Consider the following 27,960-nt stretch of genomic DNA (forward strand, 5'->3'; position numbering starts at 1 on the left):
AATACAGACCCAGATTAATCAAATCTGAAAGTATAGGAACTAAAATATAAGTAACTATAAATTATTGTTTTTATCTACTCTTTTATAAATTTAAAAATATAAGGCGCTGAATCAGAACCAAAGTAATATTTAAACCTAAAATATAAGTAACTAGAAATTATTATTTTTATCTACTATTTTATATGGTTAATATTTGAAGAAGATGTTAGAAGAGTTGTAAGGGTAAATTATTGCACATGGTATGTTGATAAGCTCTCATCTGATTCTTAGTCTGTAAATGTGATGTCTTTTTAATTAAAAAAATCTGATTTTTAATGATAAAAAATTGTGATACGTATATTAGAACATGCTATGATAATAATGTATGATTTTTAGGAATATTTTAAAACTGACAAAGTATTGATCACAATGTGCTATTAGAAAATGTAGAGTATAGCATATACATGAATTTGAATGAATCAGGTCACTCCAACTTCATTGATTTGGTATATTATTAGGAAAAAAAAAGGAAGAAAACTTCATTGATTTGGATATGAAAGATTAAACATATAATTTGGTTAGTGAAGCTCACCATTTTCTAATTTAGTCCATAATATTGAAATTAAATAATGTAATGATTATGTGATATTAAAGAAAAAAAATCAGAGCGTAATTTTAATTAATAACTATTTTAAAATAGGTTATAAATATTGTACAAATATACTATTTTTTAAATATGTCAATTGAGTTTGATTTGAATTATGTTATTTATGTAATATTCAAAATTTTAAAATAGATTTAGAATTATATATTTATTTTATGTTATTTATTTAAGTATCTCTCGTTAAGCCATTATTTGATATTATATAAAAATATTGCTAAATATAGAGCCCTTTATGTCATAATTTGGAATTCCTCCGTACTATAATAAAAAAAGAAGTTATTAAAAATCAAGTTGGATAGTTAATGTTCAAAAGTCTTTTGTTTATTCAACATTTTCTTTCAGAATATTACGTTACAATCATGAGATACTTTGAACTTTGAACTCCATTGACTCAATTTTAATAATATAAGCATCTTTTAATAATTATTTTATTTTAATTTTTCTATCTTATAAATATTATTAAAGTATACTTTAGTAGTAAATGAAATCTTTTTAGATTAAATATTTAAATCTTCTTGTCCCTATATTTATTGTAATAAAAAGAAATTAAAAATATTACTTCCACATCCACCTAGCTAAACATCAATGTCAGTTTGTAAACATCAATTTCAATAATATAGGCATCGTTCAATAATATAGGTCTTGTTCAATAATCGTTACTAAATTGAGTATAGTAACTAGGTTCAACAATTGTAGCAGTGGAGAATCGAACCATTAACTTTTTTGAAGGGTGATAGTTATACTCGAATTGATAATTTCTATATCTAGAATGAAATTGATAAAATTATTGCAGGAGCATTACATGATATTATTAAAAAAAAAAGTGTGTTCTAATTTATAAAATTATATGTTTACACAAGATTTTAAACGTAGGTTATCGTTTGTTGTTTGAGGATATCACCGTTTATTCTTAGATAACTTGCGATAATGGAAATCCAGTACTGGTGTGGTACTAAGCCTACGACACTCTGATGCCTAAATTAATAAATGGATGAGAGAAAACAAACTTAGTTAGGATGAGTTGCATAACTCATATGGCAAAAACGTTCAATCATTTATGACTATGGATGCAATGAGTTTTTATTGGTTTGTTCGCACATTCCACCGGCCAGTCAGTTTGCCTATGGCTAGTGGGACCAACCGAGTTAACCATCATCCTTAGTCTTCACTTGCAACATAAGGAGGGCCACAGTCTAGTAGATTCGAAATTAAGGTAAATAATGACTAATATGATAATAAGGACCTCAATTTAGAAAATTTGTGACAAATGCCAAAAGGTTAACTTTATAAAAAAATAATATCAACTATCTTCATTTGTTCTGTAAGAGACATAAAACAAATTTTTATATAGAAAAAAAAGACTCCAAAGTCCTAAAGGCCACTCACGATATACACATAAAAATAAAATAAATATATGATTCGTTTTGATACGAAATAAATTTATCTATATATCCCTGACTTGATGTATGAGATGATATAGAATTAGACTCATGTAAAAGTGAACTTAGAATATTAAAAGCATCCATTAATATCCAAGCAAGTTTCAATAACACAATATTGTTGCCGGCTCGTGTTCAGTCCTCTTATTACACTCTTTAAACTTGTATTTGGGCCTTTCTAGTGGACTTCTGTTCGGTTGCGTCTCGCCTTGAGTTCGGTCTTTCTTGACTTTAGCTGCAATTCGTTATACTACAACCATGTGACTTTGATTTTCACACGTGGTGCCTCGATGTTAATATATGAAGGCGGAGAACCTTGTCGAAAATATATGATTTACAGTAGCCCTCTCATCTTTACCACGTGGCGCATACATTACACTACACATAACATTATCCAATATGCATTATACAAATTATCGTATTATCCAATTCAAAAACAGCTAAAACTCCATCCATTACATGGCAAGATCACACTCAGTTTCTGTTCAAATTTGATTCAATTGAAGATGCCATTACTCTGCAACAAGCTCACATGGTAGAATCTGTTCTTCTACAGTTCAAATTTATCACCATTTTGTACGTCGAGGCTCTCCACAACTCCCTTTCTCTTTAGGAAGCGACATGACATTAATCTACCATAACGGCCTGCATCATTTCTTAGAGTCGAAAGGAGCTTTCTGCAGCAAAGGTACGCAGAAGTTTGTACAGCAACTGAAATTAATGATACCTAAAATTGATTCCTCATTACCAAAATACACGAATGCCATATTGCATTACAATTTAACATCTCAGTTTTCTGTACCGATACATCGAGGGATCAATATCAGGAGCAAGAGATGGGAAGGTACTTTATTCTTGTGAGGTACATTGATTAAGTATTGCTAATTTGTAATGCACAAAATGGTTGCGCATGGCTATGTTTATGTTTATTGCTTGGATGTAGTTGAATCTGCTTAGGGTAGGTGCCATGCTAGATAGTATGGCTTGGGGGAAATGAGTTAGGTTGTTAGAATCCATATAAATGAATTATATTTACCCAATCCATCAGCTTAAGCTTTTTGGGTTGAGTGGTGGTTTATTCATTCTTAAGATGGTATCAGAGCGGGAGGTCCTATGTTCGAACCCCTGCGTTAAGCTTTTGGGTTGAGTGGTGGTTTGTTCATTCTTAAGGTTGAAATGTGATAATGATGAAATCTATTTCCTTTGTACCATTGTAGAAGAAGAGAATTTTGTCCGTCAAAACTCACAACAACGGAAAATTCTATAATGATGCAGATGGAATTGATTTCCTCTACATAAACGTGTGCGGGACTTGTTTGGTTGGCAACTGATTAGATAGAATGTAGGCACACACAAAGAGGGTTAATTGTTTGAAGACGGCAAGTTCAGTGGATGAACCATAGTTTGTTGATGGGGAAAAGAAGAATAACACATTAGTTTACGTTGATTTAGTTACTATCAGCCATGTTGCTAGTTTTGGGTTAACTAGGTTTTATTAATTTGTTCATTAGTATCGTAGAACTAATTAGCTATTTTCTCGTAAGACTATAAATAGCCTCTTTGAATTGTAGGAGATAGCTTTTTGGATATTATTGTAATAGTTAGGATTATTAGAATGGTATTTTCTTAACTTGGAGAGGTTACTCCTGTGTTGTGATGTATTTCTTGATGATTGTTCATGGCTGTTAACACCATTCATCTAAATACACCCTGCATCATTTCTGATGTGGGTCGTTGAGGTTTTATCTCTCTAACTTAGCTAATACAAATTTTAGCTCTCCCCCCCTCTTGAGCATCCTAGAATCAAAACTCCCTTGTTACAATCATTAAGAGTTAGTTTGATAGTGTTTTTTTTTTTGAAAATTATGTCTATTTACTAACCTTTTTGGTTTTCTAAGCTACTTACAAATTTGTTTTTGAAAAACCAAAAACAATGTTTCAAAAACCCATGCTTTTGTTTTGAAAGATTTCAAATGAGTTTTTAAAAGTAAAAAACCAAACAAAGAAAATAAAGGAATAAACTATAAAGGAGATTTTTTTTTTTTTTTTTTTTGAGAACTGGGAGTCTGAGCTTTGCTCCGGGCACCCACGCTCGCCTTAAGGTCAGACCCAAGAGACATCAAAGATTTTTGGTATTAAACTCACCAGACAGTTTGAACTTGAGACCTCTAAGCCAATATGACCGAGAGACCCCAACCTTTGCCAACTAGGCTGCCTCTTGGGAGCTATAAAGGAGCTATAAAGGAGATATTATAAGCTTGATTTTTAAAAATAAAAAACCAAAAACAATATTATTGTCTATGAAAGCCTCAAAGTTTGAGTTTTCTGCTCAGGGACCACGACTTGTTCATGCCAAATTGCCCCTAAACAAAACAAAGGCAAGAATTTCAATAGGATTCACAGTGAAGGGAAAAAACGAAAGATATATATTTTGTCGAATGGGCAAGGTTTTCTCTAGGAAAAATGTTACTTTATTTCTCTCCTACTACAATTTGTACGTGTTTCCATTTGAGGTGGGAAGACATTTCTCCACCTTTGTGTACAGCCATTTACATATACTTCCTATACATTGATATTCTACTCTGATTTCTAGAAAGTAGAAAAGAAAAACCATAGTTGGAAAAACTGTATGGATGGTTGATCTTTTCTCTTCATTTCTCATGATGTATGCAACCTAGAAGTGAGATCAATGAAGACATCTTCTCTGCAGGGAATTGTCAGACCACCCATTGGTTGGTTGAATCCAAACTCTTCCTCAGCCCTCTTTAGCAAGTTTACAAATGAAGGATGGTTCAAGTAAGTAACTGGAACCACAAATCTCTTTGTTTGGATTTCTCCCACATAGACTGCAATGTGACCTTTGGGAATGTCAGACTTATTTCGGGAAGAAGCACCCTGCACTTTGAGAATTCGTTTGGTGCTAAGAAGAATTGAAGGCAAACGGATTCCCATCTCAAAATTTTCTTGAATTGAAAAAAAAAATGCAACTCTAGGTAGTTTTTTGCTTGATATTGATTTGAAGTTGAAAACTTCAATGCTTGGATGAGAGTTTCTCTGTGACTTGAGTTGGAAGGATGGTTGTTAAGTTGGTCTGAATGTATTTATAGAGTGAGAAAGAGAAGGTGAGAACGTAAGAATATCAAAATAGGAGTTTGAGGACACCTACTTTATCCAAGGATCAGATGGAGTGTCAAATTGGTTGAAACACACTCGTCTTCTCATTTGGCCTGATTTCTGGTAGCAAAGACCCACTTGTTTGAACGGAAGATATTAGAGTAGAAAACAAGTGGTCAAGGAAAACTGAAAACCAAATGCTGTGACCTAGAAAATAAATATACCTAAAAAGAAATCTACTCGATAAGAAAACTTTGATAACTAGTTCTGCATCATTGGCCCAATGCAATAGCTAAAAATTTAGGTCACTACATTTCGGTTTGTACATAAGGTACTCGACTATGTATAATAAATTATTACATTGTCCAGGCAGTCATATAGTCGCTTCAAATCCTTCCTCATTGATTCTTTCTTTACCAATATTATCACAGCTTTACTAGTTTGTATCCATCAATGCTCTACCAAACAGGAATTTGTGTATTCTACACAAATATCTACCATAAAGCAACAATTGATATCTTTACTTACAAAAACTGCACTCAACCTGAAGAATTACTGGAGCAAGCTTGCACCATGTTTGATGTTTTCATATTGCAAGTTAATCCAGAACTTGAGAATGGTAATCTTTCAAAATCATTAGTCATGATAATGGCATTCGCATCTCAATTAACTGTTGAAGAAAAGATGCTTGATTCCTATATAGATGCTTATTGTTCTTTAAAGATCTCGTTTAATGTACTGATGTCCACTCATTTTGAGAAAACATTGTAGGTCAGCTTTCATGTGAACTTCACATAGGCTTGTTACGAACAAAAAAAAGAAAAAAAGAAAAGAATAATGATAATAATAAAAAAATAAAGATAAAAAGGCACAATTTCACAATCTGCATCGGGTAGATTTTTCTCCACTTATGACTATAATCCATTCTTGAATCTCTGCAGTTTAGGTTCATGAAATTTGTTTTGTGGGACTCCATGTTGCGACAAGGGTTTACCTTCCAAGTTTGATTTTGTTCATTTCTTCAGCCAGATGGTTTAGAATTTTTAATTAGATAGATCTTCAATTCATTTAGACAGAAAAATCTATGCCATTTAATGAGTGTGCTCCCTGTTGTACGTTGGCATAACACAAAATGAGGGGAATGGTTCAGATGTCTCAGGCATGTCTTTAACAAAAGTGATTAGCTATTGCTTATGTTATGTGCTCAACATAACCAACGAGCTATCACTAAGCCACATTTTTGCGCCCAAATGGGTCCTCCACTGGCTGGTTTTCCTAAAAATTTTGGTGGATTTGTTTTCCCAATATTATTTCTCGAGTAGCTGAAGATTATTACCTGGAAGACAGGACCACATGATACAGAAGACTTCACAAGCACTTGCCTCCTAGTTGGGCCCATTCAAAGATGTCTCACAGACTCATTTCTTAAAGCGAGCTATTGCCGTGCATTGCCCTTCTTCTTCTATACATACGTACTTTTGAATTCCAAAGCAAATCAGGTCCCAAACTTTCAACTGCCCACCAAGCTTCTCACTCTCTTAACTGCGGTTGTGCAATAAGGTTTCTTCAATTCAAAACTCTTTGACTACTTGTGAAGAACAAAACCATGGGTTTTCGTTTGGCGAAAATTGTAAATGCGGTACAAAATCTTGGACTTTCTTCTCTAACAAAAAAGCATGGATCTTCAACAATCCGTAAAGGTAATTATGCAATTTATGTTGGAGAGAGCCGAAGGAATCGGTTTGTGATTCCAATAGCTTACTTGCATCGGCCGTATTTCAAGGACTTGCTCAGTCAAGCTGAAGAAGAATTTGGATACGATCACCCTATGGGAGGCCTCACCATTCCATGCAATGATGATACATTCATTGATCTCGTCTCTCGTTTGAATGAGTTGTGAATTAAGTGATTTTTATAGACACAGACTTGTAGATTAGATAGTACCATTTTTTATATATACTTTTTTGAGGGAGAGATGAAATGCCTCCCCGAGAGATGTATACTGAGTTAAACATACAAATGTTAGAGAATGAAGATATTCCATTCAAGTTCTCTTTATAAGTTTTTTCTTCTTTCAGATAAAACTCCTATGCGTCACTTTTCCATTAGCATAAAAGTAGGTACATACCAATGTCATTCTTTGCATGAACTTCATTGACAAATAAATAGTTTCAAAGTACCGGTGGAATTACTTCATTATAGAAATTAGGATACATACAATCTACATAAAATAGAACATAGATCAATTTTGGGCGAACCCATGTCAATCTTGTATTATTCTCTTGCATATAACTTTTTCTTTTGCTATTAATCCTTTTGTGGCTTTTGATAGAGAAACTTCAGTTTCATAATTCCTCAAATTACCAACATCAAGTACATTGTATAAGTATTGTAAGTTATATATTAAAATGATTATAAGTTATATCTTAAAATGATTATATCTGGTTATTTTTATATTTCTTTGTAATTGTAATAAATCTATTTTGAACACCTGCCATGCCAGTTGATATGGCTGGAGCCTGCAATGCATTATTTAGAGAAATGAGTTGGATGGAAGTGTAAAAATAGTAGAAGCCATTTCCTTTGAAGTTTGAACCCTTGTAGAAAAAGAGAGTTATTCTCCCCCTTCATTGACAGCACTGCTAAGCACCTTTATGATGGAGATCAAAATTGATTTCCCTCACAAAAACGTATGCAAGATTTTTACATTTTCAGTGTAAAATGGGAAAGTTCTATTTGGTTAAGTCAGGATAGTGAATTAGATACAATGTCAGCACATAAAGAGAGTTAATTGTTTCAAGATGAAAGTTTGAGTCAATAAGCTTTGGTTTCTAGGCGGGATCATTTAAATTTCTCTCTCTAACTTGGATAGATAAAGGGTATCCCTCTTGAATACTGGAGGGCAGCATCTTCCTCGTTTATTCTGACAATATCTTGTTTCAGTAATTCAACCTGGGATTCCTACCCAAGATTCATCCATGTAAATATTGCATCCAAGAAAGAATATGAAAACTTTGATAAAATTCAGAGAGAAAAGTGACATATATTTAGCGAAATTCATGAGTTGAGGGGGCAGAGTTTTCTCTTAGAAAAAATGTCACTTTACTGCTCTGTGCAATTAAAGTTTGTATGTCGTGTTGCTATTTCAAGTGGGAAGATCAGTTTTCCACCCTTTCTTTACAGTCATTCTTGCATCATTCCTATACATTAATATTATACTATGACTAAGAGATACTGCAAAACAAAAACGAAGTTGGCAAAACTGAGTGGATGGCTGCTCTTTTTTCCCCATCTCTCATGATGTATGCAACCTTGAAGTGAGATCAATGAAAGCTTCTTCTCTGCAGGGAATTGTCAGACCACCCATTGGATGGTTGAATCCAAACTCCTCCTCAGCTCTTTTTAGCAGGTTTAAAAATGAAGGATGGTTCAAATAAGAAATTGGAACCACAAATCTCTTTGTTTGGATTTCCCCCACATAGACTGCAATATGACCTTTGGGAATATCAAACTTATTTTTGGAGGAAGCAGCCTGCATTTTGAGAATTTGCTTGGCGTTGAGAAGAATTGAAGGCAAACGGATTCCCATCTCTAAATTTCCTTGAAGTGAAAGAAGAAGAAGCAACTGTAGGTAATTGTGTCCGTCCTTGATATTTATCTTGAAGTAGAAATATCCAATATTTGGATGAGAATCTCTCTGAAGTTTGAGTTTGAAGAATGGTTGAGAATTTTGTTTGAATGTATATATATAAAGTGAGAAAGAGGAGGTGTGAACAAAAGAATATCAAATTAGGTGTCTGAGGGACCTACTGCATCAAAGGTTCACATGGGATTGCCAAAGTGGTTGAGACATACTCGTTTTCTCAATTGGCCCAACTTATGATGGCACACAACCAATTGTTTCAATGGAAAGATATTAGATTAGAAAACAAGTGGTCAAGAACAACTGAAAACCAAATGCTATGACCAAGAAAATATATAGACCAAAAAAAAAATCCATGTGATGAGAAACTTTCAATCACAAGTTGCCGCATCATTTGCTCAATGCAATAGTAGCTAAGAACTTAGATCACCAGAAGGTACACTTCAGTTTGTACATAAGGTACTCACATGTACAAAAAATTGTCTTGGCTCTCATATATGCCGCGTTCCAGTTCTCCTCATTAACTCTTTCATTAGCAATATTATAACAACTTTTCTGGTTTGTATCCATTAATGCTTCACGAAACAGGAAATTGTGTTTTTCACATGAATTGTCTACTCTAAGCAACAATTTATATCTTTATTTACAAACACTGTCCTCGTCCTCAAGAGTTATTGGAGTAAGCTTGCACCATGTATGATGTTTTCACATTGTTCAGTTAGTCCAAAATTTAAGAATGATAACCTTTTGATAAGGATTAGTCATGGAAATGGATAATCTGTACTTTAATTATTTATTGAATAACAGATGCTTGATCCCTACATAGATGCTTATTTTCTCATAAATATCTCATTAAATGTTCAGAAATCAGATATCCGTTCATTGTGCGAGAACGTTGTAGGTCAGTCTTAATGTGAACTTCACATAGGCTTGTGTGGAAAAAGGAAAAAGGGAAAAGGCAGGATCCCACAATCTGCATCAGGAAACTTCTAGGCTTATCAATTTGGTTTGTGAGACTTCAATAGCTGTGCTGATACGTCACAAAAGCTTAGCTACCAAATTAGGTTTTGTCCATATCTTCAGCCAGTTGGTTTAGATTATGTAATTCGATAGGTCTTCATTCCATCTAGACAGAAACAATATATGCCATTGAATTAGTGTTTTCCCTGTTATACGTTGGCATGGCAAAGAATGAGGGGAATGGTTTTGATGTCTCAGGCATGTCTCTAACAAAAGTAATTAGCTATGCTTATGTTATGTGCTTAACATAACTAACGAGCTATCACTCTAGCCACAATTTTCAGTTCAAATGGGTCCTCGATTGGTTTTACCAAAAGGTTAGGTGACTTTGTTTTCCCGATATTATTTCTCAAGTAGCTGAAGATTATTATATAGAAGACAATACCATGTGATACAGTAGACTTCACAAGCACATGCCTCTTAGATGGCCCCATTCAAAGATGTCTCACCACTCATCTCTTAGAGCAAGATATTGGCCACATCACCCTTTTTGATCTATATATACACACTTGTTTTAAGTCTCAAGCAACTCAAATCTCAAACTCCCAAGTTTTCTCACTCTCTCAATTGCTATTGTGCAACTTCAAGATTCTTCAGTTCAAAAATTTCTTGTGAAAAATAAAACCATGGGCTTTCGCTTGGGGAGAATTGTAAATGCTGTGCAAAGTCTTAAACTTTCTTCTCTAACAACAAACCATGGATCTTCAGGAGTCCGCAGAGGTTATTGTGCAGTCTATGTAGGGGAAAGCCAAAAGAAGCGGTTTGTGATTCCAGTTGCTTACTTGAATGAGCCCATTTTCAGAGACTTGCTAAGTCAGGCTGAAGAAGAATATGGTTATAATCATCCTATGGGAGGCCTCACTATTCCCTGCAGTGATGATACATTCATTGATCTCATCTCTCGTTTGAATGAGTCATGAAAGAAGATTTATTTGTTAGATTAGTCTCTTGTAGATCAGAAAGTACAATTCCTTTGTACACTTCTTTGAGGGAGAGATGAATTGCCTCCCCGGATGATGTATACAAAATTAAACATACTAATGTTAGAAACAGAAATAGTTTATTCCATGGAAATTCCTCTCTCTGTTATTTTTCCCTTTTTTTTTCTTTGGTGGGATGGGGAGGGGGGGGGGGGGGGGGGGGGGGGGGGGGGGGGGGGGTCGGTGGAGGGGATATAGCAGGGCACTTTCGACAACAATTAGATACATTAGTTAGTATTTACCTAAGAACACCTAAATCAAGTGGCAAAATGCAAACTTTCATTTTGTCATTATAAGAGAAGAATGCTACTCCAATTTTTGTCAACATTTCCCATTTTCATGTTATATTTGAGGACGTATTTTAACGTGAATGGGTTATTTTTAATCCTTAATCTACATTATTGTTCATATTTTTCTAAATATTTGTAACAGACTGATTTTGAGCAATCAAGGACCATTAAAATCCCATGCTTTGCTTTTCTGTTAGTATAAAAGTAACACATACTAGTTCCATTTATCTTCACGGACTTCATATGAAAAACAGTTTGAGTATTAACGATTGCGTCACAAGTTTGATCATCTAACTATGACATTATTCCTTCCACATACTGGCTTCAAAATGACAGCCAAATGCAAACTAAACCATTATATGATCAAATCCAGAGTCGAGAACTAAAATAGGAACAGTTTGTTTAGATGACTTTGGTCTGATTCCTCATATAGTTTCATGCACTGGCTAAACAGATGAAATATCTCATATTAGCCGACTAATTTTGGCATTCTAGTCAAATTTGACTTTGGAGGGTAGCATGGTGGAACAAGATCATGTGCTGCAATCGCTCTGGTTTTCTTTTCCACTTAATCACCCTTTGTACTTGAGCCTTTTTCATAATATCGGAACCTTCCATTGTCATTCAAGAAACAGTATGACATTAGCTGACAAGAGTTTTAATTTCAGAGCTTTCAAGGATAGTAGCAGAAGGTTCTTGTTGGAAGAGACGCGGTAACGGTAGGTAGGTGTTATCGAGACATTGAAAAGAGATTTGATAAAGATCCTTGCCTTAGGCTATTTATTTTTGTTCCACCTAGTGAAATGATTTATGTAGCACAAAACTTCATCAAAATATGACATCTCCATCCAATCTTTCCAGCATGGAAGCGACATAATTTGTTTCATGCATCTTCCACTCAACTCCGACATCATATTACTCTTCACCCAACACTACATTTGAAAAGGGTAATACTCTTTCTGTAATACATTTATGAAGTCTAGCCCTTTGTTGATATATATCTCCTTGCACAAGTAAGCTAGGACGTGTATCTTCATTTGCATGCTAAGGAGTCATTTTGTGGAATCAATTCATATGGTTCTAGAGGGCACAAGCAGCACGATGTACTACTAGTTAAGTTTGCTATTTAATTAGTCGTTCTAATTTTGGAAAAGATCAAATTGTTTCTCGTACGAATAGTTAGAGATGTCTCCAAGCTTATTTACTATTCCAAGGCCATCCATTTATTATCAACAATGGAGTCTTTCCTAATTTTAATTGGATTCATTGCAGGTTGTTCTCCCAGAACTTGCAGGCATGCTATGTTTTTAACAACTACACAACGTCATTTACTACAAAGCTCTTGGTTAGTATTTGGCAATTCCATGTGACTCTTTAGACAATTATGTCTCTCACCAGGTCCCACCTGATTAATGCATTTAACAGCGTTTCAAAATTTTTTTTATCAATATCTGGAGTCATTTATTGGATTTCTTAGTATTAAATATCTTCCTCTGATTATAATCATTCTCAAAATTCACTATTTAGATCAGGAAATGATGTGGCTTTAACAGCTGTATAAGTCCCCAAAGCCCACTTTTCAGTCTATGCAGCAAGAATAGAAAGAATATTTTTCTAGTTCCTAAACCAACCTCCAGTGTGAGTTCCCGTGGTCCTCCTAACTTTCTGTTTATTGTGTGTCTGCTTCTCTTGCTGCTTTATTTTAGGTAGAAAAACGGGCACCGGCTTGGAAACTTTTAACCGGTGCGATATCAGTGAAAAACATCCTTTTACATGTTTCAATCAACAGTAAAAAGAGTTCAAATCATCCCGCATTCATTTATGTTGTAATTTTCTAATCAACCCACATGAGAGAGAATCTGCACTCTGTTGCTTTTGAATGTCAATGTTAGCTCATAGAATTGTCTCTTTTGGTTTGCTTTCAATTTTCACCCACTCCCAGTTGCTTTCTTTGGACAACATTCACATATTTGGTCTCTTCCCACCCTCCCTATAACCCAAGAGCCACCTAATTGTGCCCTTAACTTTAAGGCTCTCACCCACCCACCTGTCCCTTTCCAATCTTCTGATGGTCCTGAATTGGGCAGTGGCTAATTTTGTAGGACTTTTGTTTAGAACCAAGTGGGGACACTGTTACTTCCCCAGCCTTGAGCCCAAACTGCAAGTTGGAGGACAGGGCCATGTGAAACCCTTGTGAACTCTGGTCTAAACCGGACCCCAGCCTGCCTCTCCCTCCATTGCCTCAGAATCTTTATATGATATCTTCCTCTTCCACCAATTTATCAGTATAAATACAGACACAAACTTGTGGTTTAAGCAACCCAAGTCTGCATTTTCTCTTCATTGTTTCTTTTCTTTCCCTAAAAATTTGCAGAACTAACGCAAGAAAAACCGACAATGGGAATCCGTTTACAGAGCGCCATTCTCACAAAGAAAGTTCTTAAATGGTGCATTTTGAGTGAAAGAGAGGCAATTTCAACATCATTGGAGGTTCCAAAAGGCTTCTTTGCAGTTTATGTAGAAGAGAGCCTCAGAAAACGCTATGTGGTTCCAATATCATACTTAAAACAGCCCTCATTCCAGGATTTGCTAAAAAGAGCTGAAGAAGAATTTGGTTTTGGTCACCCAATGGGCAGCCTAACTATTCCCTGCACAGAAGATACTTTCATTGAAGTCACTTCTAGGCTTCGGCATTAGATTTTGTAGCACTTCAAAATGAATGTAAAAAGTTACTTCTTGTACTCCTTTCCAATTTGGAAGGCTTTTTTCTTTTTTTAATCATCCTCCCAGGCAACAGCTTTAGGAGAGGAAAGGTTAGCGAGATTCCTCATAAATGGAAGAAAGTTTATCTGGTCCAATTCTCTTCTCTTTCATTGGTTTACATCAATGTTTCTCAATTTCATGGGAACGTCGGTGAAAATATCGATAAAAGGTCAATGTCGATGTCGATGGATATTTCTGTAAAAATTAGAAAAATTAAAAAATCGTAAAAAATATTTAAATTAACAAATAAACATTTTTCCATTTCTAAATTAGTTAAAAATGATTAATATTAATATTATATATATATATATATATTAGTGATATTTTGTTGATATTTTTCATATTTTGTTGTTTTTCTTGTACTATAATGAAAATGTCGATGTCGAACTCATGGAAACATGGATATGTCAATAGAAATATCGACGTATTGACGGATATTTAGGATCATGGTTTAGATACAAATTTCAGTATGTTTATTTTAGTCTTTATGCTTTTAAAACATCTATTTTGGTTCTTAAATTTCGATTTTTGTTCACTTTGGTTCCTATATTTTCAAGACATCAATTTTCTAAATATCGATCCTTTCATTTCAGTTTTATCTCATTTCTTTTATTACAATTTTATCATAACTCGCTAAATTTTCTTGAAATATAGTTATAAATTTATATTGAAGGTATGATTTTAAAGACATTTTACAATTAGGATCAAATGGGCTCAGATGAACAAAATTGAAATAAAGGGATAAACATAGTATTTTATTGCCATCACTTTTATTTTTTATTTTTCTTAAACAAAGTGAAATTTGAGGCAGAGGGATTCGGTTTGGGTACAAATTTTAAACCAACTAGATTTTGTTATTTTGATGTACGAGATATTTTTGATAAACTGCATGAAATTTTCGCCTTCGAATATCAAACATTGATTATTAATGAAGTGAAAGCGATTTTTTTTTCAATATAAAAGTTCTACAGGATTTAATAATTTTTAAATTTGCAAATTTACTTGAGAATTGGAGGAGCAGTGTTCAAATCTCCCATTCAAATTGAGATAACAACTTATTTTCCCCTTGCAAATTGAGTTCTATTATTTATAAACGAGCCTAATTCCGTAGAAATTGGCATATACTTTCAATCATTCGTTGGATCGAGAGATACTTTTGAAATATAGGTTAGAGTTCATTTTTGTAACAATTTCATCTAAATATTAAAGCAATTGGTACTGTTTAATAACACTTTTTTTTAAAATTATTTTAACAATTTTCTTCATTTTGTATAAACTTAAAAAAAAAATCCTAGTCCATTTCTTGAGAAAAAATAGTTTCAGAACTATATTTTTCATTTCTGAAATTTTATAAATATTTTATAATATTTTGAAAAATAAGTTTAATTAAAAAGATACCTACTATAAAATCGACAAAAAAAAAAAGACAAAAAAAGAAGGCAAAACTATAGGTTTTCAACTGTCATAACGGTACCCACACAATGACGAAAATACCCCCCGCACCGTGGGAGGAAAACTACCAAAAACCCCTCCAGTTGCTGCTGGCCAGCCCGTCCCATTTTCTTCATGTCGCGCTCTCACCATTTTCATATCAAACAAAGTCTTGATTTCTTCTCCAGTTTCTTGCGCCATTCTACTGAAACCAAAAATCTTACGCCCATTAAGAAGCTTCACGCCCACCTGATTAGAACCCATTTCCAATTTTTCTCACCTAGCCTTCACACTAAGCTCATACTATCCTACTCCCGAGCCAACCCCAATTTCGGTGCTCAAAGTTTAAGCAGCCTCTTCAAATTCATCATCCCCAGAAGTTCTTTGACCTTTAACATAATAATTGCTGATTTTTGTCGTAATGGGTCTGCGGATTTTGCGTTAATGGCGTTCTCTTTCATGCATTCCAATGGGGTTCCTATCGATTCATATGCCCTGTGCAGCACTTTGAGTGCTTGTTCTCTTGTTCAGAATGTGATGTTTGGAAAACAGATGCATGCCTTCGTGGGGAAATCAGGTTGGTTATCTAGTGTTTTTGTGGGTAGTGCGATTGTTGACTTGTACGCCAAAAATGGGCTAATTGGTGATGCAGTTGAGGTGTTTGATGAAATTCCCATGAAGAATACCGTGTGTGCGAATGCACTACTGGCTGGATACGGCGAGGCCAAGATGTGGGTCGAGGGACTTGAATTGCTTCGTAAGATGTACGTTTTGGATTTGAAGTACGACCACTTCACTTTGTCAGCTTCTTTGCGTACCTGCGCTTGTTTATCTGCAATTGCATTAGGTAAGCAAGTGCATGCTTATCTACTACGAATGATTTATGATATTCCAAGTGATGTGCATCTACAAAGCACATTAATTGAAATGTATGGAAAGAGTGGCATGGTGGAAAAAGCATGGAATGTCTTCAATTTCGCTGGGCTTGAACAAAAAGAAGATGGGAAAAGGGATATTATAGTGTGGACTTCAATCCTTAGTGTATATGGTAGAAATGGATGTTACAAAAGAGTAATTGAACTGTACAGCCAGATGTTGATGGAAGGGATCAAACCAGATAGGGTGGCTTTTGTGACAGTCATATCAGCTTGTGGTCATACTGGTGAGGTGGATCTTGGAATCAAGTATTTTGACTCCATGCAAAGTGATTTTGGGTTGCAACCTGGTCAAGAGCACTACAGTTGTTTGGTTGACTTGCTCTGTAGAGCTGGGGAATTGGACAAAGCATGGAAGCTCGTAAATGATATGAAAAGTCAGCATTGCAATGTTTCTCTGTGGGGAGCTTTGCTCCGTGCTTGCTTGGAACATGGAAAAATTGAGTTGGGTAATTTGGCAGCTCAAAAGGCACTTGAATTGGATCCTCAGAATACTGGGATATTCGTTATGCTATCAAATCTATATGCTATTTTTGGGCTGTGGAATGAGATAGAGCATTTGAGGGAATTTGTGAGTAAAGAAGGGATGTGTAAAGATGTTGGATGTAGTTGGATAGAGATCACAAGTTGAACATTACTCAAATAGCCTTATGTAAAAGTTAAACTGCTCAAAAAACCTTATTTTATGAGGAAATGATTTATTAAGAGATGCTATGAAGATTATTTCATCGAGCCTAAGAGAAATTTAGCTTCTATCATAATTATCCAGCATTTAACTCAAGTGTTATGCCAATTGATATAAGAGAGTCTACTGAACTGTAGTAAGCAAAATAAGAGGGAAGGACTACAAGTTCTCAGACTATTCGAGAGGTCTAAAGCTCTCCCTCTACTTATATCAGTACCTGTTCTAACTCCCTACTGCTTAAATCAGCTATTTTATATGAATGGGTCCCACTTCCCTTTGGTACAAAAGATGCCCGCCCAGTTGAATTAACTGAATAGTCGCACTCACTCCCTCCCTTCCTCCTCCTAAAGTATACTTGATGGGTAGTTTGCCAATCCTTCATCTTGTTACCTGCTGGCTTGGCTTTCCTCTCCCTGTCTTGGTCTTGTCATGTACGTCTTGCTATCTATAGTTTTGCATTTTACAATGCAACAAAGTAAATGATACTGTTATATGAATGCTAGGTCAGTTACAAAATGCTGTGAAGAAGAACAGAATATCAGTGCCAACGAAGATTATATCCCAGGCCAGGCACAGGTACTCATGAATTTCTTTTCAGATAATTTTTTACAGCTTGCAGCACTTGAGAATAGGACAGGCTGAAATTTTCCTACTTATTTATTATATTTTCTATTATTGTAAACATCTTAGTTATTTATCTTTTATCGCTCTTTTACATTATTTACTTTAGGTCAACCTTGTATATTTATCTATATATATTCTTTATTGAATGGAATTGAGTCATAGAGATAATTTTATTCTCTCAAACCTTTAGTTTTTACACCTTTCATTGGTAGTAGTTGTACTTTTCCACTTTATAGAACCTGATGATGTGCGCAGCTGAAAATATTTGTACTGATCCATTTGGACTGTGCAAATACCTGGTCCCATCAGTCTAATACCCATCTTATCCATTAGTTTCACTGCCAAAACCTTCCTTCACCATGCCGAGTTGCCAATAGCATTTAGATGTTTACTTCTTGAAAGAGCTTCACATCTTGACATTTTTCTTTGAACAAACTTTTGGATAATGCTATTATTTTTAGTTTCTTATTCGATACTCTTCTCCATGTGGCATGTCATAGATAATGGTTTGTCTTTCAGGAATATGTCTTGAATTCATTTGCTCATCTAAATTTTTTGCATCATCGATCAGATTCAACTTGTCTTAGTATTTTCTGCTGACAGACAGAATATAACACGGTGCAACTTGTCATTGCATAGAATTTTCATTTAATGTTCTCTAGTCTATAATGGTATACCATAAGTTTTCCAAATTGGCTAAATAAACCTGGTCGGCTAGGATAATCCTGAACTTTGAGTTCCAAATTCTGTAATTGTACTTGTATAATCTTGATTTCACTACATTTACATGATGTGATACTAAATACTTATAATGTGCTTCTTTTCGATGTAACTTCTGAGATGGCCTCATTGTCATAGCTTATACTTTATAAACTTCAAATTTCTTTGTGCATTATCAGTCTGAGTTTCACCTTACAGAAAAAAGAAAGTATGGGAATGTTCTTTTTTCCAGTGTGATAAGCTTGTTATTCATATGTAACTGTAAGCCATTAATTTTCTTCAGGAATTGTACTGTCTGAGATGGCTGTTTTTATGATCTTTTCTCATTTTTCTTTCATTATTTGGAAGTTCAGATTGCTGAAAGTAGACAATAGAACAAGCTTGAAAAAATAAAGTGTTTACCATGGGAGAGAACATAATGATGTCCTGAGGCAGCTCCGTTAACTTCCTGCCTTGCCCATATTTTTCTGAAGACACTCGGCATTCTCTATCCAGAAGATGATAAACATGCACATGAACAAACATTGACAACGATTTTAAGAAATCAGTACATGAAATAGGATGTCATTGTTCACAGTTGTCAACTTTGTTTTGGTACGAAGTATGCATGAGTTATCAAGCCAACGATTGCTCGGCATATATATTCAGATATACATGTCTCTCCATGGAAAGGAAATTTGCTTTAGAGTAATGACGTGAGAAGCCATCCCATTGAGTAGAAGATCAAATCCAAATGCTCAACATGTTGCAGTAGTTCATTCAAGTCAACAATTTAATAGTGTCAAATTAATAAAGAAATGTTGCAATTAAATTGCTTCTACTCAATTTCCATTTATTAATAGAATTTGATTGGTATTTGTTTTCTAGTTATATGAAAGTTCCATAAGATTGGACATCTTATTAGGTTTCACTCTTGACAAGTGAGTCATTCTTGAGTTTCTTAGACTTCCTAATGTTTCTTAGACTTCGTTTCTTGAAATATTATCTTGATCTATTTTAGCAAGGTCATGAGAATGTTGATAACTTCTGTTACAGAAGATGCCTTTCTGTAATGTGAAACATTGAAACCAAGAAAAACGGGGAAAAGTTCAACGAAGATTAGGTTAATTTGAGATTACTTGACCAATTGTCAGTACTTAGTGTTCATCTCTTAGTTAATAGTTGTGAAGCCTTTTATAGAGCTTCATTAAGACTATATCCTTAAGAATAGGAGCAAGATAGCCATTATGTTTCATGGTTTGACATCTTGCAGGAATTCCCAACAAGTGACCGAGCTTTTCAAGTGTATCATCCCATGACCATCGATTTTATTTCTTAACTATGCTGAAGATAGATTCCTTCTACTAATTCCATAAACAGCGTTGTATGGGGCCCCCAATTGTTAATACGAATATTAGGAAGGGCAAAGAGGAAAATTAACCCTCTACAAGTTAGTTGGTTCTTATATGTTCTGGGTTTTGGTGTAAGGATTGTCTATTTTATTTTGGGAAGTCTTAGATGGAGAGAGAAACAGCCCTCTCTAATTAGCTAGAGGAGACCTTTGTACGGCCTTAGGGCTTCTACTCTTTGAATATCAATATATTGTGAAGAGATACCTTACACATGACTTGATCTGAACTCTCTACCTTTCATTGTAAAGACAAGGACCATCCTGTTGTTATTTCTGGGTTGCTTTTGCTGTTTGCTTGTTTGATTTGGAGGACAAGAAATGCTAGCTTTCTACAAATAGGTAGATAATACAGCCCTAGGTTGTTTTTCGTGTTAAATAGACGTTTTTTTCCATCACTCACTAATAATTTGTGATGCAGTACAAGTCCCTTTCATTTAGGCTGTAGCTCCTTTCTAGAGAGTGATTATGCATTAGATTTCTCTAGTTTACTCATTTACTTTCCAATCTGGAGCTTGCATAGCCATTTCTCTAGGGTGTTTGACTTTTTTGCTTCTACTCGTTTTTTCAGCCTTTTGGCTATATTATGCACTTTTTAGATGAAAGTTCTTTTTTAGCCTTGTCTCTAAGATTTTGACATTTGGCTTTGTTGTATAACCTTATACTCTATGGATGTCCCTTTATATTTGTATGTGATTTCATTCTTTTTCTATTCCTTACTCAGCCAAAATTAAAGGATGGTATCATAAACTGTGATTTGATCTTTCTTGTTTGGTTTAAACAAATTCAGAATCTTCTCCATTTCTAAATTTAGGTGACGTTTTGTGATCATCATAAAGAAGTCATATGTGTTTCCTATGGAATGTTGAAATATTATGAATAATATTTTCATTTTTCTGTTTCACAGTGAGTTGTAAACTATTAGCACATTGCAAAATCATCAAGGCCTTAGACAACTCAAGGCTGGGCTACCAGTGTTCTAAAGGGAACATCCATTTTCAAGGGAAAATAATGGAAGGTTGTGTCAATCATCCCATCCTTCATTCTGATTCTAACAGTATTACGAAACTTATCAAGTGATCAAGCAGACATGAGATGTAAGCATTGTTCAATACATTTAACTTGCAAATACAAAATTTTATAGGGTACGTTTGGCTTGCTTGTCCAAATTCATAACAGTTACGTGGCTTTTTCGTTGTGACTTTTTTCGTCGGTCAGATTTAATGCAACGGCAGAATGTTTTTAATAGAAAGTATTGTCTTAACCCTGCTTCTTAGAAGTGATGTTATCTTCAATTGTACTCTTTTTTTCAGTTATTGCTTTGCTTTCTTCTTTCTGAAACATATAGACATGGCATATTAAAAAATTATCAGAGCAAAGTTCACAGGATGTTGCAGAATACACATGATCAATCACAGACCTTTCTCCAGTACTTGACATTAAATGGGGATGGGACCCGATGGCCCTGCTTTTGGTTTGGACCTATACCTGCATGTGCAGTCATGTTCATTGCGACTTGATTTCATATCAATCTCGCCCTTGTTTCGCACATTTGCTTACGAGGTACAGCACAATCCTATCCTCAAATTTCATATTTTCTCCATCGGTGTCTAGATGGGTCCAATTTTTCAATTCCAATCCCAATCAGTCATTGTTTCATTGTGTACATCCTTCTAAATCCAGGTTTCATATACCCTAGATCGTCATTAGTCATTTTTTCCTCGGTTAAATTTTCAACTATACCAACTGTATACACATATTGTAGTTTGAGTTGCTGCAGATGGATCACAGCCAAACCCCCAACCAGAAAACTACCCCGGTGGCCTGCTGCAGGCTACATTTTCAGCACGCCCATCATACCGGTCGTGTTTACAACAACATTCCACATGGAGTTAAGCTCTGCTCTGCTAGTACTAGGCCAGGCTGCCAGAGTCGAAATGTTCGTCTCTTTCCGGGTTCGAACATCTGATCGAGCAGGTGGCGGGGGCGAGAGTAATAGTAATAAGATCAGAAGTAGCAAGGCAGGGGGAAAGGAAAGGCAATGAGAGGGATATGGTTATGGTAAAGTAAAAGTGGCAGTTTTCAAGCAGTTGGGGTTGATCTGCCTTACTATGTTGTCTTCTTCACAAGAAGACTTGGGGACAAGAGTAACATGGCCTTCCATGTGCCAAACACAAGGAATAGTCCCCATCAAACCCTCAAAAGAATATCCCTTTTACTCCATTGGCTCACCGGGTCACCGCATTCGGCCCTTCCACTCTCTCTCTGCCTGTTATTTTTCCACCATTCAATTTTTTTTTTCATGTAACATGGAGGATTCTCTTTTATGACAGTGACCCATTTTTCCTTTTCATCCATTTTCACTCACCCATTTGTTATTTTCGAGTTTAATGGTAGTTTAACATCGTGTCGAGTCGAGAGGTTTTGTATTCGAATCTTTATAACATCATTTCCTTTCCTATTAATGGCCAAAGCCTATATATGAGAGGAAGTTGTGAACTTTCACTTGTTGTTTAGGCATTTTTACCATCTGATTGTCCTAAAAAGTACCAAGAGATTCTCTTTTCTACCTTTGGAACTGTGGCCGTCATTCACGCAAGGAGGTTTGGAAAAAGCTTCTAAAGTAGGTTTTAAGGAACCTATTTTTTAAGCGTTTGGATGTCTTTTCAATATTTTAGGGCTACCCTTTTTTCCTTTTGCTATGATTTTGACTGCGATTATAGTCCTATAATGAAATAAAAAAATAAATTAAACAAGTTCTTATTTTAAAACCGCGCTTGATTGACGGATCTGAGTAGTTCAAAGGTATTGTAGTGTCATTTCCGCCTCACTTAAATATTAATATTCCACTTCGTTAGGTCTTGTGTTAATTTTCAAATGAAATGAGGATATAATAATAACAATAATAATTGAAGTATCGAGCATTTCACTCCTTATGTTATGCTCATGACCTACCACATTAAACTCAAGGAAGCCTCACCCATCCTTAGGTCAGTTTCAGAGACAGCAAAAACTACAGGTGCGGGAACCAAATCATCGATCTTTGAGATGGTAATAAGTGCATGTTCGACCTATTCAAGAAAACGATGTAGTATTAAGTTTTCAACTCTAACCCATCTACGCATCAGAAACATACAAGATCACTTTTCAGTCTCAAGTTATACAAACCCGACTCGTAACGGCTCTCTCAAGGCTAGAATTGTTACTAATATATATATATATATTATATAGTCATGGGGAGTCTACGGAGAAATCAAAGTTTTTGGGATTAGACAGCGGAGATTTGTGTCTGATTGTAGGCAGGTTCTGACTTAGTGGCTGTGGAATGATGAGGACCACACCCAAAAAAAGGCCATGATTTTCTGATACGCTTCATTTTATCACCAAACATTGCTCTTCCTTCTAATTAATATGTAGGACAACTCCCATTACCATTGTCTTTCTTCTTCTCTTTTTTTTTTCTCTTTTTATTTCCCATTTTCTACAAATTTCTTTGCATGTAAATGAATTTAATTTTTCTCTCTTTTTCATTTTTTTTATTTTTCTTTTTGGAGGACTACTCATATAAATATCTCTCTCCAGTGGGCCCCACTTTATTATAGAGAGAAAACGGGGTAAAAAAATTACATGTATATAGGGTCTAATGTGGAAGGATATGAAAATACTCGTCAAGATGAACTTAACTTAACAGTAATTGATACATGTTTCTAACGAGGAATTCATGAGTTTGAATCTCCCTCTCCCCACTTGTTGAACTAAAAAAAAAAGATTGCTCCCACTCAACTTTAGTTCTAATCCAAGAAGTTTTATGTCACATTTCTATTAAGGCATATATACCACGATCATGATTTAAAAGAAAAAAAAATACTTTGAAAAGTGATTGTATTTTTAAAAGAGATGAGATAGTGACAATTTATTAATGGCTCAATTGTTAGAGTAGGGTAGAGTAGGGTACGTTGGTTTTATGGTTTTAAAGTTTTCGATCGAAAGTTTAATTCATGTGCGTTGGTTATTGATGTGGCTCGACATTTGGTACCATAGTTAGATTTGAAAAAACTTTATCAGACTTGAATATATTATATATATCAAGGTTTTGTTTGTTGTTGTAGATATAAAACTTTAATTAAATTAATTGATAATAGGTCAAGGGAATTGATTTTGGAATAATTAAATGCTCACGTACTAGCTTTTTTTAATTTTTAATTAAGTTAAAAGAGTAAGGTTGTTTACTTACCATTTCTACCAAATTACCTTTTACAACGGCCACTTTCAATAAGTCAAATTTTAAAACTTACTTTTCCTTTTTTAGTATTTGGTTAGAATTTTCATTGTTTTATAAATATAGAAACATAAAGAAATTGTGTTTTTAAGAGTGTTAAAACCATACTAAAGAAATTATGACAAATGAACTCAAAAACAAAAGAAAAAAAATTAAATTATGAGAAATAACGCATAACCTTTTAAGAATAGTAAACAACAAATAAAACGGTTATCAAATCATACTTTAATTTTCATAATTGTGTTTAGAAAGTCGTCAACATTAAAAATTATCTATCTCAGAAAAAAAAATGATTAAAATTTATCAAATAGATCTCCAAATTTCAATGACCTATCTTGTCAGGCTAACTTATCCTCGGTCACTTTTTAATATTCACCCTATAAAAGACATAATTGGAAAAATAAAAGTTAAAACATAAAGACTAAATTCGAAAAAAAAACAACAATAACAACAAAACATTAGAGACCGTCACATATATTTAATCTCATATAATAAATAAGGGTAGTTAATAGCCAAACAAGCATAGAGGTTTCAATTTTATGAAAATATCGACAAAATGTCAACGTGAATGAATATTTCTAAAAAGATAATATAAAAGATTATAACAAATAAACATTGTACCATTTTCAAATAAGTTAATTTTTTTTACATTAATATTATATCCATTAATTAGGTGATATTTTATCAACTTTTTAAAAAAAATTGTCGATTCATCCCTATATCGAAATTAAATCTATGAACACCAAAATATTATATCGGTGAAAATATGGAGGTAAATTTAACGGTGTGGTTGATAGGTAATATTATATTTTACTTGGTGAGGAGAGAGAGAAGAGATTAATTTCGATAATTCCAATGTGTCTGCATGAATGTTGAGTCAAAATTCAGAAAGAGAGAGCCTGGAGAAGTGAGTAGGCACAGAGAGCAGAGCACATGGGGTTTCAAATTGTAAACAAACAAAAATTAAAAAAATAAATAAAGTTTGTGAGAATCCCACATTCAAACAAACACTACATTTCAAAATTCCAACAGATTTTTTTGTACTCCAACAGTACACTTCTATTGCTGGTCCGTGATTTCAGGTAGACACTAATTTTCCTCTTTATTTCTTTTTTTTTCTCAAAAAATATAAAATCATGAAACTACTTCCATAAGTATGAGTAACAAATTCATAACGATTTATTTAATATTAATATTATGCCTATATGAATTTTTTTTATCTTTTGTCGATTATTTTGCAATGTCGATTCATTTTTCATGTGAATGTCGAATCTATGAACGGTAAAAATGTTGCTGAAAATGTCAGCTAGTTAATATACTGGCTAATTTTCTAACTTATAAAAAAAAAAGATTTGCAGTTTACTTAAAAACTGTACTATCGCTGCAAATTTACATATCATATTTATGGGATTTATGAAAGCAAAATTATATATTTTAATTAAAGGGGTTTTTTTCCCTTGAGTACAAAATCCGAAAAAACATAACAAAAGAATAAAGAAAAATTGATCTTTTGGTGACAGCGTGAGTAATCTACAGTAGATATCGTCTTCTAACCATATTTGTAGATGTGTATTTCTTACATGCTAGTTCATGGATAGTAGAATTACAAACGCGTAGAGCGAAGAGAAAGTCAACATAATGAATTCTCGTCTCGGATGATTTTTTAGTTTATTGATAAAAAAAAGTTGGAGTTCATTTTACCATCTATTCATCGCGGAGGGACGTTATACAACCATTATATATATAACAAAATTGTGTAACCTAATAATTGAATGCGACAAATTATAACTTAAAATTCAAATTTTTTTTTTTATTTTCAGAAAAAAAAAACACCCAAAGTCTTAATTTGAATGAATTTGGGATTCACTTTCGTCAAACACCGAATGATTTCTTTCTAAAGTAATATGTCCATATCATATAATCAACCTTTTTTTTTCTTTTCCGCTGTGCAACTTCAAGTTGTACATAAATAGTCAACTTCTTTTGATTATGAGCTAAATCAACCCTTTCCAATTATTTTGCAAATTGAGCATAAAAAATGTAATTTGCGATCTCTAAACTTTAAATCAAAATAATATAGTCTTAAACTTTCAATTTGGTGTCAAATAATAGGTTTCTAAACCACTTTTCATAATTTATGTCGAATTCGTCCTTACAATCTTAATCCTATGTATAATAGATTCCTAAACTCTTTTTTCATATCTTATAGCTAGTGGTTCCTGAACTTTCAATTTGACGTTTAAAATGTCTCTAAACTTTCAATTTTGTACTAATAGGTCATTGAACTTTAAAAAGTTGTAATAAGACCCTTAAACTTTTGATTTTATGTAAACAACTTTCGCAATTTTTTTGTACAACAAGATTCAACCACCTTTTAATTAAACATTTTTTAAAATCAAAGAACCCAGTAAGATACGAATTGAAATGTCAAGGTAATTTAAAGACCAAAGACCAGATCAAAGAGTGTAATTTTGCCCCTCTTTCTTAGTATTAATGAAAACATTATTTTTTTAAGTACAACATATTGGGGAGGGGATTCGAAGAACTCGCAATCCCTTAGTTTGAAGTATATGTCAATTACCGTTGAGCTATGCTCGCTTTGACATCAATGAAAACGTTGTTATCTCCCATTAAACCCCACAAAGTATAGAATTTAGATGGAATGTTACTTTGTTAATCAAAGCCGTTTTCATAATCTAGGGCCACAAGATAGAGAGAGAGAGAGAGCCAAAACCAGTTGGGTCTACTCTTCTTTATTTGTTGGCTCTCCCAATGGCAACTTGGACCCCCCATTCTCTCTCTCTCTCTTAAGGACACATTGGCCAATACACTATCATGGCCTGTCCTTAACCCTCCTTTTCTCTTCATAAATACCCCAATTTCCCCCTTCACAAACTACCCTCAAACCCCTTTTTTTTTTCTTCTCCAAAAGTACCAAAAGAGAGGAGATTTCCCATTTCCCAAATTCTTCACCAAACACATACAATATGGCCATCCTCAAGGTAAACAAGCTCCCTCAGCCCACAGTGCTGAAGCAAATCCTCAAGCGCTGCTCCAGCTTGGGCAAGAAGGACGACAACGACGACAACGACAACGGCCTCCCCGACGACGTCCCCAAGGGCCACTTCGCCGTTTACGTGGGCGAAAACCGCAGCCGGTTCATTGTCCCGATCTCGTTCTTGACCCACCCGGAGTTCCAGTGCCTCCTCCGCCAGGCCGAGGAGGAATTCGGGTTCGACCATTACATGGGCCTCACCATCCCTTGCCAAGAACACGTCTTCAGATCCCTCATCACCACTTCCATCCTCAGATGAACAATTTTGAACACCAATTTTCAATCCAAATTATGAACAACAACAAGAAACAAGATTGGCCCAGAAAGAGATCATATTTTCTATATATCATCTCTTTTTTTTTTACCATCTTGGCTTCTGCACTTTTTCATGGATATCAATCATCACCACCATCATCACCATCTCTCCAATCCTCTTGATGGGGTTTTTTTCTTTTTTTCTTTTTTTGCTTAATTAATGACTCTCTAACTTAGCTTTCTATATTTCTTCCAACCCAAGGGGGTTGAGGAAGGAGCAGAAAAAAAAAAAAGAAAGAAAAAAAGCTCTCTCTTGTAAAAAAGGTTCAATGTTTCCCTCATTGAGGTGGAATTTGTTTCACCCTATGAGTGGTTTTTTCCTCTCTTTTTTTAATGAAATGAAAAAAATGCATGGATATTATTATTGCCTCAATTACATTATTCTCAATCAATTTCAGCATTTTTTTTCTTTTTCTGTAGAGTAGTATTTAATTTTTCAATTTGGGGTCTGAAGTTTTTTTATTTTTTTATTTTTGTTCTTCGTCAGAGAATGTGTGTAGGTACGTTTTTAAGCATATGGTACGGAACCTCTTCAGATCATTATTAGATTCTTAATCTAAAAAGTATTTATATATATATATATATTTTTTATTTTTTTTCATTTAAGATGGGTCGTTTTCTCTCTTATTTTCTTTTC

General features: G+C 34.3%; 7 protein-coding genes across 28 annotated transcripts; 5 read left to right on the forward strand and 2 right to left on the reverse strand.

The window, feature by feature from the left end:
• Window positions 1-2,435: 2,435 nt before the first annotated feature.
• On the forward strand, window positions 2,436-13,987 carry LOC111015442 (auxin-responsive protein SAUR21). 7 transcript variants are annotated; one of them, XM_088121178.1, is made up of 3 exons: window positions 2,499-2,926; window positions 12,402-12,474; window positions 13,504-13,987. In XM_088121178.1, exon 3 carries the CDS (start codon window positions 13,527-13,529, stop codon window positions 13,824-13,826), a length of 300 nt encoding a protein of 99 aa, XP_087977304.1. In that variant the 5' UTR covers window positions 2,499-2,926; window positions 12,402-12,474; window positions 13,504-13,526; the 3' UTR covers window positions 13,827-13,987. The 7 variants fall into 7 exon arrangements, 5 of the variants coding, with proteins under 5 accessions (XP_087977304.1, XP_087977305.1, XP_087977302.1 ...); XM_088121179.1 differs by lacking the exon at window positions 2,499-2,926 and adding an exon at window positions 11,029-11,852; XM_088121176.1 differs by lacking the exon at window positions 2,499-2,926 and adding an exon at window positions 11,798-12,241.
• Window positions 4,447-5,098, reverse strand: LOC111015452 (auxin-responsive protein SAUR23-like). Its single transcript, XM_088121182.1, has one exon. The coding sequence runs from the start codon at window positions 5,032-5,034 to the stop codon at window positions 4,741-4,743; it is 294 nt and encodes a 97-aa protein (XP_087977308.1). The 5' UTR covers window positions 5,035-5,098; the 3' UTR covers window positions 4,447-4,740.
• On the forward strand, window positions 4,949-8,065 carry LOC111015412 (auxin-responsive protein SAUR21-like). The gene has a single exon (XM_088121180.1). It carries the CDS (start codon window positions 6,803-6,805, stop codon window positions 7,094-7,096), a length of 294 nt encoding a protein of 97 aa, XP_087977306.1. The 5' UTR covers window positions 4,949-6,802; the 3' UTR covers window positions 7,097-8,065.
• On the reverse strand, window positions 8,198-8,785 carry LOC111015453 (auxin-responsive protein SAUR23). The gene has a single exon (XM_022290481.2). The coding sequence runs from the start codon at window positions 8,783-8,785 to the stop codon at window positions 8,492-8,494; it is 294 nt and encodes a 97-aa protein (XP_022146173.1). The 3' UTR covers window positions 8,198-8,491.
• LOC111015414 (auxin-responsive protein SAUR24) lies at window positions 9,691-10,933 on the forward strand. Its single transcript, XM_088121181.1, has one exon. It carries the CDS (start codon window positions 10,486-10,488, stop codon window positions 10,777-10,779), a length of 294 nt encoding a protein of 97 aa, XP_087977307.1. The 5' UTR covers window positions 9,691-10,485; the 3' UTR covers window positions 10,780-10,933.
• A 1,406-nt stretch (window positions 13,988-15,393) lies between the features above and the next one.
• On the forward strand, window positions 15,394-22,025 carry LOC111015438 (putative pentatricopeptide repeat-containing protein At1g03510). 16 transcript variants are annotated; one of them, XM_088121173.1, is made up of 5 exons: window positions 15,394-17,374; window positions 17,447-17,519; window positions 18,641-20,488; window positions 20,582-21,237; window positions 21,440-22,025. In XM_088121173.1, the coding sequence occupies exon 1, from the start codon at window positions 15,459-15,461 to the stop codon at window positions 16,887-16,889; it is 1,431 nt and encodes a 476-aa protein (XP_087977299.1). In that variant the 5' UTR covers window positions 15,394-15,458; the 3' UTR covers window positions 16,890-17,374; window positions 17,447-17,519; window positions 18,641-20,488; window positions 20,582-21,237; window positions 21,440-22,025. The 16 variants fall into 16 exon arrangements, with proteins under 16 accessions (XP_087977299.1, XP_087977298.1, XP_087977301.1 ...); XM_088121172.1 differs by having other exon boundaries at window positions 17,452-17,519; XM_088121175.1 differs by having other exon boundaries at window positions 15,394-17,305.
• Window positions 22,026-26,845: 4,820 nt separating this feature from the next.
• Window positions 26,846-27,696, forward strand: LOC111015440 (protein SMALL AUXIN UP-REGULATED RNA 51). Its single transcript, XM_022290466.2, has one exon. It carries the CDS (start codon window positions 26,941-26,943, stop codon window positions 27,265-27,267), a length of 327 nt encoding a protein of 108 aa, XP_022146158.1. The 5' UTR covers window positions 26,846-26,940; the 3' UTR covers window positions 27,268-27,696.
• The last annotated feature ends 264 nt before the right edge of the window (window positions 27,697-27,960 follow it).

The sequence above is a fragment of the Momordica charantia genome (assembly GCF_013281855.1).
Source record: "Momordica charantia cultivar OHB3-1 chromosome 2 unlocalized genomic scaffold, Mcharantia_2.0 BLBB01000002.1, whole genome shotgun sequence".
NCBI classification, from domain to species: domain Eukaryota; kingdom Viridiplantae; phylum Streptophyta; class Magnoliopsida; order Cucurbitales; family Cucurbitaceae; genus Momordica; species Momordica charantia.